Here is a 15,981-nt window from a genome sequence, read left to right as displayed (position 1 = left end):
ACAGGCCTTTAATCCCAGCACTTGGGAGTCAGAGGCAGGTGGATCTCTGTGAGTTTGAGGCCAGCCTGGACTACATAGTGAGTTCCAGGTCAGCTGGGGCTACAGGAAACCCTGTCTCGAAAAAGACCACCCCCCGAAAAAAAATTTTTTTTTAATTTTTATTGTTTTATTTTGTGTATGAGTGTATTGCCTGCAGTGTATAAGTGCACCCATTATTGTACAATGCATGTGGAAGTCAGAAGAGGGCAATGGATCCCCTGGAACTGGTTACAGATGGTTGTTAGCCAGCATGTGGGTGCTGGGAACCGAACCCAGGTCCTCTTCAAGAGTGGACAGTGCTCTTAACCACTGAGTTATCTCTCCAGCCCCACTTCATTATGTTCTTAATAATGGTTCTAGCTCTAGCTGCAAATTAACATCAATTGAGGAACTTTTTTATTTTTATTTTATGTGTATGAGTGCATTGCCTGCATGTATGCAAGCGTACCTATTGTCATGCAATGCCCAAGAAGGTCAGAAGGAGGCATCAGATACCCTGGAACTGGAGTTACGAACAGTTGATAGCCTCCATGTGGGTGCTGGGAATCAAGCCTGGGTCCTCTGCAAAACCAGCCAGTGCTCTTAACTGCTGAGCCATCTCTCCAGCCCAGTTGAGGAGCTTTTTAGAACACATATTCCACTACAATTAAGCCAGAGTAGTTGAGAGTACTTAAAAAAAAAAAAATCTTCTGCCGGGCGTGGTGGCACACGCCTTTAATCCCAGCACTAGGGAGGCAGAGGCTGGCAGATGTCTGTGAGTTCAAGGCCAGCCTGGTCTATATAGTGAGTTCCAGGACAGCTGGGGCTACAGGGAGACCCTGTCTCAAAAAAAAAGAGAAAATCTTCCTGGGGGGTTTGGATAGATAGCTCAAGCATTTAAGAACATGTATTAAAGCAAGCACCCCCCTTAACTGCTGAGCTCTCTCTAGCCCCTTTAAATCAAAATATTCAATGAAGAAAATAAACCTGACACCCAAGTTTAAATCCCTGGAACCTTGGTAAAAGGCCAGGCACAGTGACACATGTCTGCAATCTCAGTACTCCTATGGCAAGACAAGAAGTGGAGACACTGCACAAAACTAGAGACCCTGTCTTCAACAAGGTTGAGGACCGACATCTGACGTTGTCCTCTGACCTCCACACATACTATGGCAAGTGTCTGCCCTCACACACAAACATGTACACAAGAATTTTTTTTTTTTTTTTTTTTTTAAGAAAGGCTAAAATCGGGGCTGGAGAAATGGCTCAGTGGTTAAGAACACTGACTGACTGCTCTTGCAGAGGATCGGGGTTCGATTCCCAGCACACCCACATGGTGGCTACGAACCGTCCTTAACTCCAGTTCCAGGGGAACTGGAAGCCCTCTTCTGACCTCTGTGGCATTGCATGACATGGGTGCACTCACATACATGCAGGCAATACACTCATACACATAAAATTAAAAAAATAATAAAAAAAAAGGCTAAAATCATAAACCAGCATACATACATAGAAGCTGCTCGAGTACTTGATAATCGGAGATCTCGAGCCAGTTTTTCTTGATTTTCTTCAACATCAGATTCTGAGTTTTCCAATGAAGACTGTGTCTGTACAGCTGTTTTCAAGATCTCACTTAACTCAGAGGACAGACTAATACCATCTTCTTCTTCTTCCTAAAAAGATCCAAACAGAATCAAACAGGTTGTGACTTACGACTTTCTTGTTAAGAACAAAATTAGAGAATGTCTTTTTATGTGTATGACTGTATTGCCTGCATGTATGTAAGTGCCCCCATGTCATGCAATGACAGAAGAGAGCATTGCAATGCCTGAAACTGGAGTTACGGATGGTTGTTATCCTCTATGTGGGTGCTGGGAATCGAACCTGGCTCCTCTGGAAGAACAGCCAGTGCTCTTAACTTCTGAGCCATCTCTCCAGCCCCCAAAAATGTCTTTCTAAAATGGTTACCTTGATTTCTTCAAAAAAATGTGCAGTTTCTCCTTCTATGATCGGCTGTAACATTTGACCCCGACGCTTTGTGGAGGGAGATCCCTATAACAAACAATAATACCAAATTTATATTTCAAGTATTTAAAATACTTAGTGAACTTTTCACATATTATATTGCATATACTAAAACTGAATTCAGTTCTTAGCAGCAAAAAACAAGCAAACTTTAAGTATAGAAAAGTCTTAAAGGAATATGTATGTATATGTATGTGTGTCTATGTGTTAAATTCTACAGAAAAACATGTTATACATAGTTTAGTTATTTTTCTTTGCTTTATTTCAACTCTTTTTGGTTGTTTGAGATCGGGTCCGATGATATAGCCCAGTCTGGGTATGTGGATAATGAGATTCTCCTGCCTCATCTCTCTCACCGGCTATGATTACAGACATGTGCTACTATGCCCAGCTGAAGTAACTTTCTTCTTTGGTCGAGTACTCTTTTATAGTCTTCTTTAAAAAGAAAATGAAACAAATCAAAACCAAAAAAAAATTTTAACGAAGATATAATAACACACTATAAAAATTCATTGTAGTGCTGAGCATGGTGGCACAAGCCTTTAATCCCAGCACTCAGGAGGCAGAGGTAGGCAGATCTCTGTGAGTTCAAGGCCAGCCTGGTCTACATAGCGAGTTCCAGGACAGCTGGGGCTACAGGGAGACCCTGTCTCAAAAAGACCACAAAAAAAAAAAAAAAAAATTCATTTCGGGAAAAAAAAAAAAAAAAAAAAAAAAAAAAAAAAAAAAAAAAAATTCATTCATCATAGCATGCTAGGTATCACTCCACCCCCGAGCTTATATTCCAACCCCCCTTCACTTCTTATTTTTTTGTTTTGTTTTGTTTTTGAGACAGGGTCTCCCTGTAGCCCCAACTGGCCTGGACTCATTATGTGGTCCAGGCTGGGCTCAAACTCACAAAGATCCACCTGCTTCTGCCTCCCAAGTGCTGGGATTAAAGAAATGTGCCACCCCGACACGCCCTCCTTCACTTTTTAGGAAAAAAAATTATTTTGAGGCAGGGTCTTGCTAAGTTGCTCTAGCCGGCATCAAATTTGCAACCCTTCAAGAATAGTACTTGATCTGTACCGAAGTATTAAGAGTGTATGTTTTTCATACTGTTGGCATATCCACTGTCCCAGCTACTCTGCAGCTGAGGTTGGGAAGATCACTTGATCTCACAAGTTTAAAACCAGCTTGGACAACAAAGCAAGACTCCACCTTTTTGGAGACAGGGTGTCCTTGTAACCTCTGCTGGCCTGGAACTTACCATTAGACAAGCCTGGCCTCAAACTCACAGAGATCTACTTGCCTCTTGCCTCCCAGCCAAGACTCCATCTTTAACTCATAAATTTAAAAAGAGAGTACACACATACAAATATGCACTGCTTGCTGGGCACATGCCTTAAATGCCGGCAGAGGAAGGCAGATCAAGGCCAGCCTGGTCTATATAGCAAGTTCCAGGCCAGCTGGGGCTACCCTTTCTCAAAAAGGTCAGGAAGACTCTCAAAAAGACCAAAAAACAAAACAAAACAAAAACAACAACAACCCCCTCCAAATATGCACTACTTAAAAAATGTTTTATTACATTTATTTTGTATATGATTGTATGTGTATACGTGGGGGTATGAGCATGCCATGGCATTCATGTCTACAATTACAGAACTCCTATAGCAACACAGGGGGTAGAAGCAAGCCTTCTTGCTGACTGTGAATAAACAAGTTAGATTGAATTGAATAGATTCTATTAGAAAAGATTAACTTGTTCTTTAAAACATAGGGCTAGCAAGCTGGCTCAACAGATACAGGCTCTTGCTGCCAAGCCTGAAAACCTCAGTTGGATCCCTAGGACCCATATAGTGGAAGGAGAGAACTACTGTAAATTGTCCTCTGACCTTCACATAGACCCGACACACACATCCACACGCACACATGCACACGTGCTAAAAAAAGTTCGAAACCCACTTTATGTGTGTTTATTATAATGCAACTAGAAGAACACCCTCATGATGACCATTACAAAACTTTTCAGAGATATGAACTGAAATGGAAATAGAAAGGAACTAGGTGAGCGGACATAAGAGTGTTACTTCTGCCCCTTATGTTGATAACTGTGCTGATTAGGTTTTGTCTACTTGACAAGAGGCAGGGAAAGAGGAAACTTCAATTGAGGAATTTCCTAAATCAGACTGGCCTGTAGGCATGTCTATTTTGATGAGCATGGGATGTAGCTGATGCTGGGCATGATGGCACACACCTTTAATGCTAGCCCTCAGGAGGAGATCAAGACCAGCCTGGTCTCCCATAGCAAGTTCCGGGCCAGGTGGGGCTATACAAAGTCCCTGTCTCAAAAAGTGAATAAAACAAAATACGACAAAAGTAGCTGAGCAAGCCAGGAGAAGTAAGCCAGTAAACAGCATTCCTCCATGGTTTCTGATGGACTGTAACCTATAAGCCAAATACACACTTTCCTCCCCCAAGTTGCTTTTGGTTAGTGTCTTATCACAGTAACTTTGTACACATCTTTACTGGATCTTGGTCTCTATCATCACCAAGGAAGAAAGACTATCATAGTCTAACTGTTGTGATTTTGCTAGGATTTAATGCCATACGCATGTGAGTGCTGCCAGAGGTGGCTAGAAAAGAGTTGCAGGCATTTCCTATCCCTTTAAAATTAGTTATCTCAACTATCAGTTTTTTTAGCCTTGGCTACGTATTTCTCCAAAATACTACTAAAAATTTCTGTTGCTTCTTTTTGTCTGAAAAAAAAAAAGTTTTACACCTTGGTAAACTGAACTAAAGAAATATTTGCATCAGGCAAATCATACCTGTAATTATAGCACTTGGAAGGCTAAAGCAAAAAGACTTATCACAATTTCAAGACCAGTCTAGGTTATTTAGTGAGCTCCAAGCTCACAAAATAGCCAGGAGTGGTGGTACATGCCTTTAATCCCAACACTCCAGAGGCAGAGGCAAATGGATCTCTTGTGAGTTCCAGGCCAGCCTGGTCTACATAATGAGTTCCAGACCAGCTAGGGCTACGGGAGACCCTGTTTCAAAAAGACCACTGGGAAAAAAAAAAACAAAAACAAAAAATACCCAAGTATTTGTTTTACTTACAAGTACAGGAGTAATGCTAGCTCTTGTCAGCATCTGTTTCACAAGCCTGTATCTATCATAGAGAGGTTTAACGATGTGCCTTTCTTCCCTGCTCACCTGAAGGAAAACAACAAAAAATACAAAACAAAACAAAACAAAACCAAAGTAACCTTATTATCAGAAACCTAAGATATATATATTCAAAACAGTAAGCAATGATGTCCTCACCAAAATTTAATTTTTTAAGTAGGTAGGTAATCTCCCGACTATAGGAAACAATGGTTGATAAAAATAGATCTGAAGAATACAGACCACAAGGTGATTCATGCTCTTTATAAAGTAAAAAATCAAATCTTTTTAGCAAGATAAGTATTACCGGCCTTCCATGTTGACTTTCATAATAAAGAAGACTCTTCTGGAGAGAAGTTTTCTCTTCTATCAAATGATCTTTTGTCATTTTCTAGAATCAGGGTGGGGGGAAAAGGCATCATTACTCTCCTCACTCCTACAGTGTAGTTAGGTTGAAAGGGCAGACCATCATCTGTATAGCCCATCCCAGGCTAATGCATTCTTTGCTTAACTATTTGCATAAACATTTTTCATTCTCCTATACAATCCTGGTCTACTAATATGTAAATGTCAATACCCTTTGATAGCTTAATTTGTATTTTATTTGAATAAATTATAAATGTTGGTTTGGGTAAACTACTTAATCTCCTTATGTTCAATATCCTAATCTATAAAACGCTAATACTCCATTCTACTGCAAAGGGCTCAAATAAAGATTAAATACACATAAAGGCACTTATATAACAGTACCTACTCAGCAGACAGGGAAACATGCATCAGTTTGTTATTTCATAATGCTGTATATTGTCTTTTGTTAGCATTAAGAATCACGAAAATGTACCTGCCTTTAATCCCAGCACAGGCACAGGCACAGGCAGCAGAGGCAGGTGGATCTCTGTGAGTTTAAGGCCAGCCTGGTCTACATAGCAAGTTCAAGCCAGCTGCAGCTACAGGAAGATCCTGTCTCAAAAACACCAAAAAAAAAAAAAAAAAAATCATGAATGCTTGCATGACATGGGTACACCTACCTACATACAGGCAATACACTCACAGACATAAAATAAAAATAATTAAAACTAAAACCTCCTCAGGAATGTATCAACTTGGAAGAAAACTTGGTATGCCTAAGGTCTTTGGGGAACAAGGGATACACACTTCCTTTACCTCACTTTGGCTGCTTCCATGCATGTTTTAAAAAGAAAAAAAGGTCTGGGCATGGTGGCGCACGCCTTGAACTCTGTGAGTTCAAGGCCAGCCTGGTCTCCATAGCGAATCCAGGCCAGCTGCGGCTACAGGGAGACCCTGTCTCAAAAAAGACCAAAAAAAAAAAAAGAAAAAGAAAAAAGAAAAAAATGAATCATGAATGTTGGGGCTGGAGAGATGGCTCAGCAGTTAAGAGCACTAGCTGTTCTCAGAGAAAATCTGGGTTCAAATCCCAGCACCCACATGGCAGCTAACAACCATCCGTAACTCTACTTCCAGGGAATCTGACACCCTCTTTTGACCTCTGAAGCACTGCATGACATGGATGCACTTACACACATGCAGGTAATATACTCATATACATAAAATAGAAATAATTTTAAAAAAAAAAAAAAAAAAGGATAATGAATGTGGCCTAAAAAGATGGCTCAGCAAGGAAAAGTACTCAATACCTAAGCCTGACAACTTGAGTTCAACGCACAGAACCCATGGTAGAAAGAGAGAGGTGACTTCTGAAAGTTGTCCTCAGACTTCCACGTGTATGCTGTAGAGTGCACACACGATAACTAAAAATAAACTAAAAAATAGTGAACAGGGCTGGAGAAGAAATGGCTCAGTGGTTAAAAGCACTGTTGGTTTTTACAGAAGACCCAGGTTTGATTCCCAGCACCACATGATGGTTAGCAACTGTTCATAACTCCAGTTCCAGGGGATCCAGCACCCTCTCTTCTGTCCTCTGAGGGCTTTGCATGACATAGGTACACTTACATACATGCAGGCATAACACTCATACATATAAAATAAAAATAAAATCTTTTTAAATTAAAAAAAAATTAGTGAACATAGGCCAGGCACGGTAGTTCATGTAGGTAAATCCCAGCACGTCGGAGAGAGAGGTAGGAGGACCATAAGTTTAAGGCCAATCTGGCTTGCGTTAAGACCCATTCTCAAAAATGAAGGACTGCTAATATAGTTCAGTAGTAATGTGCCTGACTTGTGCCCCTGAGTTTAATCAACAGCAAAACAAAAACTCATAAAACAAACAAGACTAGTGGATACACACACACGTCTCACACACGTTCACTGGTTTTACGGCCCAGTAATACTAAGGAAACCCTGAAACCCTGGCAGCAGTATAATAGAAAGAGCCTAGAAAAAAACTCAACAATGTCTATTTGTGACCTCAGACTTCTACTCTACAATCTCGTGTTTTCCTTTGAATGAGCTGACACGTTCTTTTCTTTTTTTTATTGAATTTTTGTGTATTTCATACATATAATCATCTTTATACTCCCTACCCCCTTCCCCTTTGGCCCCCCTCCCATAGCCCCCTCCTCACTGGAGTTCATACATTGTCATTGGTATTAAAGCCTATTATGTAAAGTTAGTGTCCCAAGATGTCCCTCAGTGCAAGTTCATCCACCAGGGTTTAGTCAGCCTATCTAGAGTCTCTCCTTTCAGATCAGTTCTTCTTCACCAAGTAGCAATCAGCTACCAATAATTCTTTGATTAAGATTGGGGCTTGCTGTTCATTTCCACAGTTCTGTGTGGGTTTTTGTCTGCCTAAATGTGCATGGGTCTTGTGCATGCTGACACTATTGGAATTGGTACATTGGTACAGTCTTTATAATGCCTTTTTTAGTGTTCTGAATGGCAGAATTGACAGAACTCCACAAATCTATTTGTTCACAGAATTTGTTCCACAGGCTCACCCATTACCTCAATGAACCATTATGTTCCAAAGGAATACCCTTCAACTAGACGATATAAATTCTTATTTTCAGAAATGATTAACAGTTCCCAATCTCTGACCAGAGAGAAATTAGAAATTAAAAAAAAAAAAAATTCACTGTACAATATCCTGTTAAAAATATCGCTTTAGATTATATTCCTGCAATAGATAACAAAAGTTTACCTAAGACTACCTACCCAGCAATCTCTCCTCATGTATGTCTTGGGTTACCAACTGTTCTACCTGGACTGCCTTAGGGACAACCTTTACTGACTAAGGATTCCTGTATAACGGTTCCTGAATCATGGGGCCTACACCTCCAGGTTCAGTGAAAAAGAGTAATAGAACAGGTCACTGAACATCCTCCTTTGGCCTCTGTGCACACAGGTACATATACCTATACACGTATGTGCACGTGCATATACCACACAAAGAAAGAGTAATGGTTCCTCAGAAAACTTAATTCATTTAATCCTGCTAGCCATAATATCACATGGGTTTGGGGGCTTTTTTTTTTTTGTTTAGTTGGTTTACTTTTTTGAGATAGGGTCTCATGTAGCCAGGCTGGCCTCAAATTTACTATGTAGCTGAGACTGGCCTTGAACTCTTGATCCTCCTTGCCTCTTCCTCCCCAATCCAATATTTCAGGCATGTGCCACTATGCTCAGTTTTCAATGTAATATTTTTAATGTATAATATCACATCTATATCCCTCATAGAATTGTTGAAAGGACCAGGTGACAGAATACATAGTTTATGCCAGATACTAACAGATTAGCACTAAGAGTACAATATACAGCTACCAGATTCAGACTCGGCTATTTCATGCTCTACACACTCATCTTGCCAACTGAACATGAATAAATCCATAACACTCCAGTTTTTTAAGTTCCATTACTGTGATTCAACTCCTGGAAGATCTGGCACTTCTGGAATGTTGATAAAAGCATATTTCTCAGTCTGCAACCTAAGAAGTAGACAAGCCAAAATACCTAGATATCTCTATCCTGCTATGATAATTACTTTGCTTCAGGGGTTCTAAAGGCTATCCTGGGCAGAAACCAAGGATCAACAAACATTACCTTGATATCTTCTGGAAGGCACCTCTCAGCACGTTTTTCCTTCAATCTTTTCATAATCAGTTCAAGAGTTGCTTCCTTAGAAGGCTTCTTCTCTTTCTGAATGACTCTAGGTTCACCTTCATTCTCTTCATCTTCATGGTCTAGAGAAGAGCCAAAACTTTTTGGAAGAGTGTTACTACGTGGACGTGTCTGAGGTACAAATTCTCCATCAGAGTTTTTGTGTTTTGCATCTAAATTTCAGAAAAAAAGAGAATAGGTTAATAATTGATAGTATATAGGCTCAGACATTTCAAAGTTATGCATTTAAATTATACATATAGCAACAGAAGAATTATATTCATCCTTTTAATAGCTGTAAGGAGGCTACTATAAAGCAAGATACTATAATAAGTACTAAAGACAAGTAGTAAACAAAACACATTTTTATGGAGCACACATTAAAGAAGGAAAACAATAATTATACAATTACACAAATAAATTTAGTAATTTCAAAGACTGCTAAGTGTTATGAAAAAGGTAAAAGAGAGGACTGGGGAAATGGCTCAGTTGGTAAAGTTCTTGCTGTGCAAGCATGAGGACCTGAGTTCAGATCCGCCAGCACCCATATGAAAAAAATCAGTGCGGGGACGCACACCTATGATCCCAGTGCTAAGTGAGAGGCGACATAAGTATCCCTGGGGCTTGCAGGCCAGCCAGGCTAGCCAAATAGTGAAATCCAAGTGGGAGAAGACTGCCTAAAAAAATACGAGCATCTTTATTCCCAGTACTCTAGAGGCAGAAAGGCAGGAGGATCTCTGTGAGTTCAAGGCCAGCTGAGGCTACAAATAGACCCTGTCTCAAAAACAACAACAACAAAATACAAGCACTGAATAAAATGAGCATGACTGGGGAAGACAGTCATTGTAGAACTCTGGCCTCCAAATACACCCACACACACACACACACACACAAAGATACAAGTGGGAGTCACGGTGCTAAAAGGAGTGTGCTTTGTGGAGGAGTTTACTACATGGGATTGACAAACAAGGTCTCTCTGAATGATGTCATTCTGGTCTTGAATACAGATTAATAGGAAGAGCTGACCTAGCACAGAAGATTTAAGGGGAAAAGTCATTTGTCCCCAATTGAGGCAAGAGCCTGTACAAAAGTCCTAAATCTTTGCATGTTTGAAAACATAAAATGAAATAAACATGATAAAAATCAACAAAGGGCAGAGTTCAAGGCCTTAAAAGCCATTGTAGAGCTTGGATTTAGAATAATTCTAAATGGAAAGGAAAGCCCATAGAAAGGTTTTAACATGATAAGCCGGGCATGGTGATGCAGGCCTTTGATCCCAGCACTGTGAGATGCTGAGAGATCCAGGCCAACCTGGTAAACATAGCAAGTTCCAAGCCAGCTGTGGCTACAGGGTGATATTGTCTCAAAAAGATCCCTCCGCAAAATTAACATATTTTAAAAAGATAGTTCTGGCCATCTATGTAAAGGATGGATATATGACAGTAAGAGTGGAAGAAAATTAATGACAAAAATTAATGTGGAAACTAGTTTTTTTTTAAATATTTTATTTATTATTTTTATTTTATGTGTACGAGTGTATTGCCTGCAGGTACATTAAGAGCACTCATGTTGTGCAATGTCCGCAGAGGTCAGAAGAGGGCATCAGACCCCCTGAAAATGGAGTTATAGGTGGTTATTAGTCACCATATGGGTGCTGGGAACTACACCCGGGTCCTCTGCAAGAGTAGCCAGTGCTCTTAACAGTTGAGCCATCTCTCCAGGCCTGGAAAGTGGTTTTTTGTTCTTGATGTTTAGTTTTTTGTTGTTGTTTTTTAAATTATTTAATAACCACATACTTAGAAGAAGCATTTCATTACATCAGCATTGACATATTCAATAACAATTTTCTGAACTAGGATGCATCTCCTTCAAAATTGGCTGTATATTTTTAGTTTTACAGTTGAATCATTACAGTTATACAATATTGTACTCAGTATAAACCTTTTAAGACATAAAATTAAATGAGGTTTTAACTTTTAAAAAAGATTTCCATTTCATTATTAAAATACAGAGTTTCATACAGAAAAGTGGTTTTTAAATAATCCTTTAAAAAGGGGGGAAGTGGGGGCTGTAGAGATGGCTCAGTGGTTAAGAACACTGTTCTTGCAGAAGACCCAGGTTTGAATCCCAGCACCCACATGGCAGCTAACAACTGTCCATAACTCCAGTTCCAGGGGATCTGACAGCCTCCTCTATCCTCCACAGGCATTGCACAACACGGGTGCACTTACTTACATGCAGGTAATACATGCATACACATAAAATAAAAATAATAAATAAATTTTTTAAAAGGGGGGAAGTGTCTGAATATTTAATATTATAAACCCTTTCTTTACAAATTTTGTTATTTTTATGTATATGAGTGTATTGTCTGCATGTATGTAAGTGCACTCATGTTGTGCAATGCCCGAGGAGGGTGTAAGATTTCCTGGAACTGAAGTTATGGACGGTTATTAGCCACCATGTGGGTGCTGAAATTCGAATCCAGGTCTTCTGCAAGAGCAATCAGTGCTCTTAACCACTGAGACATCTCTCCAGGCGCCAATAATTATCATTAAGCATACTCAGTAAACACCCACAGAATAAATATATGTTAACAATTGCTAATATGCAAAAATATATGGCACTATATAGTTTAGGGTTTAGGAAGAATTTATAATTTATCAATTAGTTTTTGCAGTGTCAAAAATTCACTACAGGGAGGCTGAAGAGAGGGCTCAGAGGTTAAGAGCACTGGCTGCTCTTGTAGAAGACCCAGGTTCAATTCCCAGCACCCACATGGTAGCTAACAACTGTCTGAAACTCCAGTTCCAAGGGATCCAATATCCTTTTCTGTCCTCCATGAGCACTGCATGACATGGGTGTACTTACATACATGCAAGACATAATACACATCAAAAAAATTAAAATAGTTTTTAAAAATTCACTAAACCTAGGTTTAAAAAAAAAAAATTTGAGAGACTGGAGATGAAACAGGGTCTCGCTCATACTAGGCAAGTACTCTAACCACTTAGATGTACTCCCACCTTCTAAGTATATTCTTTCTTAGATAAAATTTGTACCCTTCCACACCTACCAAAACCCAAAGCTGTTTAATATTTATAATATATTTAAGATAAGCTGTATAATACTAGTGCACCTACGTATAATCTAGGGTATCTTTCAAAAAAATACTACTAATACATTAATACATATAAAGGAAAGACATTTGAAAGAACACAGCACAAGGTTTCCCATCTCTTAGTATGGCCTTAACTAATAATAGAACAAAGGAAAATTTATTTTTTCAAAAAAGTTCCATGATTTAAAATGGTCAAAAAATTTAATTCTCACAGAATTATAAAGAATGTTTTAAAAACACAGATTTTCTACAAAATGCACATTTTCTACCTTTAATTTGCTTCCGAAGTTTGGTAAGCTCTGTCATCCATTTTAATACCTTCGGGTTAGCTGCAATATCACTGTAGGAAGGCTGAAAAATTAAGGACTTGTGATAAGCAAGTTAATTTATTCCGTGAGAACATGTGTGACAGGCAAAGGTCAATTTCAGGTGTTTTTATCAGGTGTCCACCTTGTTTTTTGTTCAGTGTTGAAATTTATCCTTTTAACAAACTATATCACAAGAAAAATTAAACATTGGGTTTGACAAAAGTTTAAAAAAAAAAAAAAGTATTTATGGTTCCAAGAACAAAAACTTCAATCAATCCTCATTTTAATTCACTAGGGCAGGATATTAAGTAAAAGCTCTTCCAAAGCAGGGTCAGACAACTGACCCAGATTTGAACACAGGTCTTCTGTTTCTAGGTATTAGACTATTTCTACTTCACACAGCTCTAATTATTAAAACACACACACTTTCTCTCCCACACTCTTTTCTTTTGGCATTTGTGGGTTTTGTCAGAGCAGAAATATGATTTGTTAAAGAATTTGGTTTAAAAATTTTAATAAGGGGCCAGGCATGGTAGCGCATGCCTTTAATCCCAGCAGGTAGGTCTCTGTGAGTTCGAGGCTGGCCTGTTCTACATACTGAGATCCAGGCCAGGGGGAGGGCTACAGGGAGACCCTGTCTCAAAAACTCAAAAAGTAAGACATAAAAAAAAAATCTAAAAAGTGTTTGTTAATGGAAACATAAACATGCAATGGTGCAATGGCAAGAATATTGGCCCAGAAATCAAAGGAACTAAGGATTTGTTGGCTCTCATGTGTATATAATCATGGTTTCTCTAGCATCTGAGATTCTCTCCCTCCCTTCTCTCTCCTCCCCCCACTCTCTCTCCTCTCTCTCTCTCTCTCTAAGAGCTGGAATAATGGTCTTCAAAGTCCCGCCTCTCAATGCTGGTATTAAATCAAACTTGGTCTAGGCAGTGCTACAAACTTACCTTGCTATTTCTTTCCCTTTCAAATTGCTCCTCAAATTGTTTGATTTTTTTCTGAAGTTTCTTGACCAACTGATAAGGTGTTCTGTCTTCTCTTTTTTCATCTTTTGAACTAAAGGATGATCTTCGAATTCTGAATTAAAACAACAGGCCAACACTGTGTATTAAACTTTCATGTATCAACACTATACTATTTATTGCCCTGATAAACTACTATTACTAATAAGGGCAACTTAAAAGTGAAATTAGGACAAGAAGGTTCAGCAGGTAAAGATACTTTAATTCCATCTATGAAACCCATGTAAACGTAAAAGCAGAGAACTGACTCCACTAAGTTGACCTCTTGACTTCTGACCTCAACACGAGCACTGTGGCATGTGTGCTCACTCCCCAATAGGAAAAAAGTTTTCAAAAGCAAAGTTAGGGCTAGTCTGGTGAGATGGCTCAGTGGGTAAAAGTGCTTACCACACAAGCCTGCTCACTTCAGTTCAATCCCCAGAACCCATAGTAGAAGAATGGACCCCTGAAATTTATGCTCTCGCATCCACTGGTGAACTGTGACATGCACACCCCTATGTGCAAACACACACACACATATAGAAACAATAATTTTTTTTTTTTGGGTCTTTTTGAGACAGGGTCTCCCTGTAGCTCCAGCTGTCCTGAAACTCCAGGCTGGCCTTGAACTCACAGAGATCCTCCTGCCTCTGCCTCCCAAGTGCTGGGACTAAAGGCGTGGGCCAGCACGCCCGACCAAATAATAATTTTTGAGTCAAATGAAATCTCTAACACTAAAGGACAGCTAATAAAGAAATCAGCTAACACAACTGGTAATACAGAGTCTGGAATTCTTTAAAACTTGTTTGAACAAAATCAGAAAAGAAAGGTATCTAACAGCTCTGAGTTCTAGGTGTTCAATCTACAACAGCTGACATTCAGAATCAATGTTAAGATGTTTTTAAGTTTCCACAAAAATCTATTTTATAAACTTGTAATATAAAAATCAAATACATTTTATCAATAACTCAAACACATCTAACTGGGAGTGCTTATATTTTAGAAGATTAATCCAAAAAAAAAATGTGGAGAGGTGGTTGAGACACGGTCTCACTGAAGCCCCAGCTGGCCAAGACCTCACTAAGTACAACAGGCTGGTCTCAATCTCACAGTGTGCCTGCCTCTACCCCCCCCCAGTGTGCCACCATACCAGGCTCTAAATATATATTTTAGCCAAATGTGGTAGCAGATGCCTTTAGCTCCCCCCGGCAGCCCCAACTCAGGAAGCAGAGGCACGCAGATCTCCATGAATTTGAGACCAGCCTGGTCTACAAAGGGAGTTCCATATTCGCTGGGCCTACACAGTGAGACTTTGTCTCAAACACAATAAATTATACACACACATTGTAAGAGCATTGGCTGCTCTTTCAGGTGACCTAGGTTAGGTTCTCAGCACCCCTTGGCAGCTAACATTCATCCATAACTCCAGTTCAGGGAATTCAATACCCTCTTTTGGCATCTGCAGACATTGCCAGAAGTACTGCACATGTAGGTAAAACATTCATACACATAAAAATTAAAAAGAAAAATTTAAGAATATTCAGAACAGTTGCCTACTCTTACAGCATTTGGAAGTACATGTCATGTTAACCCTTATTTTTTTAATTTATTTTTTATTTTATGAATGAGTGTTTTGTGTGCATTCATGTATGTAAATGTACCATGTGCATGCAGTGGTCTCAGAGGTCAGAAAAGGGCATCGGATTCCCTGGAACTAAAGTTACAGAAAGTTGTTAGCCACCATGTGGGTGCTGGGAACAACCCAGATCCTCTGTCAGAGCAGCCGGTGCTTTTAACCTCCGAGGCATCTCTCCAGTCCAGCATTTTCTTTGTACGTGTGTGTCTGTGCATCTGAGTGCAGGTGTCTGTGGAGGCCAGAGGCATCTGATCACCCTGGAACTGGAGGTACAGGGGGCTGTTAGCAGCTCTTAACCCCTGAGCCTTCTCTTCAGCCACACACATGCTCCATTAGCTCTTAAGACAATAAAACTCTTTTCATTGTTGTTCAATAAAAGAAATTTGAGGTTTTCTAATAATAAAACACATGTAAACTAGAATTTTAGGACTGGGGATGTAGTTAAATGAGCAGACTGCTTTCCTAGCATATAGAAAACTCTGAGTTTGAGCCTCTACACCACATAAACCATGTCTGTTGTATGCACGCCTATAATCCCAACATGCAGGAGGTTCCTGTCATTAAATAAATAAGCAACTTAGAATTTTATACTTTCTGAAAAGCTGCTTTTATTAACCAAAGTACGTTTGCACTCATTTTACCTGTGAA

The 15,981-nt window shown here is 39.4% G+C and overlaps 1 protein-coding gene and 1 pseudogene across 5 annotated transcripts in view; one reads left to right on the top strand and one right to left on the bottom strand.

Moving 5' to 3' along the window:
• The window catches only part of Fam13b (family with sequence similarity 13 member B), a 75,707-nt gene that overhangs the window by 4,389 nt on the left and 55,337 nt on the right, over positions 1-15,981 (bottom strand). For all 5 annotated transcript variants that reach the window (XM_008834305.3, XM_008834307.3, XM_017798478.2 and 2 more), the window contains 7 exons: positions 13,644-13,773; positions 12,655-12,736; positions 9,208-9,437; positions 5,498-5,581; positions 5,143-5,238; positions 1,987-2,070; positions 1,528-1,691 (listed from right to left, as the gene is read on the bottom strand). In XM_008834305.3, coding sequence (XP_008832527.1) covers positions 1,528-1,691; positions 1,987-2,070; positions 5,143-5,238; positions 5,498-5,581; positions 9,208-9,437; positions 12,655-12,736; positions 13,644-13,773 — 870 coding nt within the window. The remainder of the gene's footprint in view (positions 1-1,527; positions 1,692-1,986; positions 2,071-5,142; positions 5,239-5,497; positions 5,582-9,207; positions 9,438-12,654; positions 12,737-13,643; positions 13,774-15,981) is intronic.
• LOC115070600 lies at positions 6,260-6,376 on the top strand (annotated as a pseudogene).

The sequence above is a fragment of the Nannospalax galili genome, unplaced genomic scaffold (assembly GCF_000622305.1).
Source record: "Nannospalax galili isolate Female #2095 unplaced genomic scaffold, S.galili_v1.0 scaffold856, whole genome shotgun sequence".
In the NCBI taxonomy this organism is placed as follows: domain Eukaryota; kingdom Metazoa; phylum Chordata; class Mammalia; order Rodentia; family Spalacidae; genus Nannospalax; species Nannospalax galili.
This window is presented reverse-complemented; position numbering and strand designations above follow the sequence as displayed.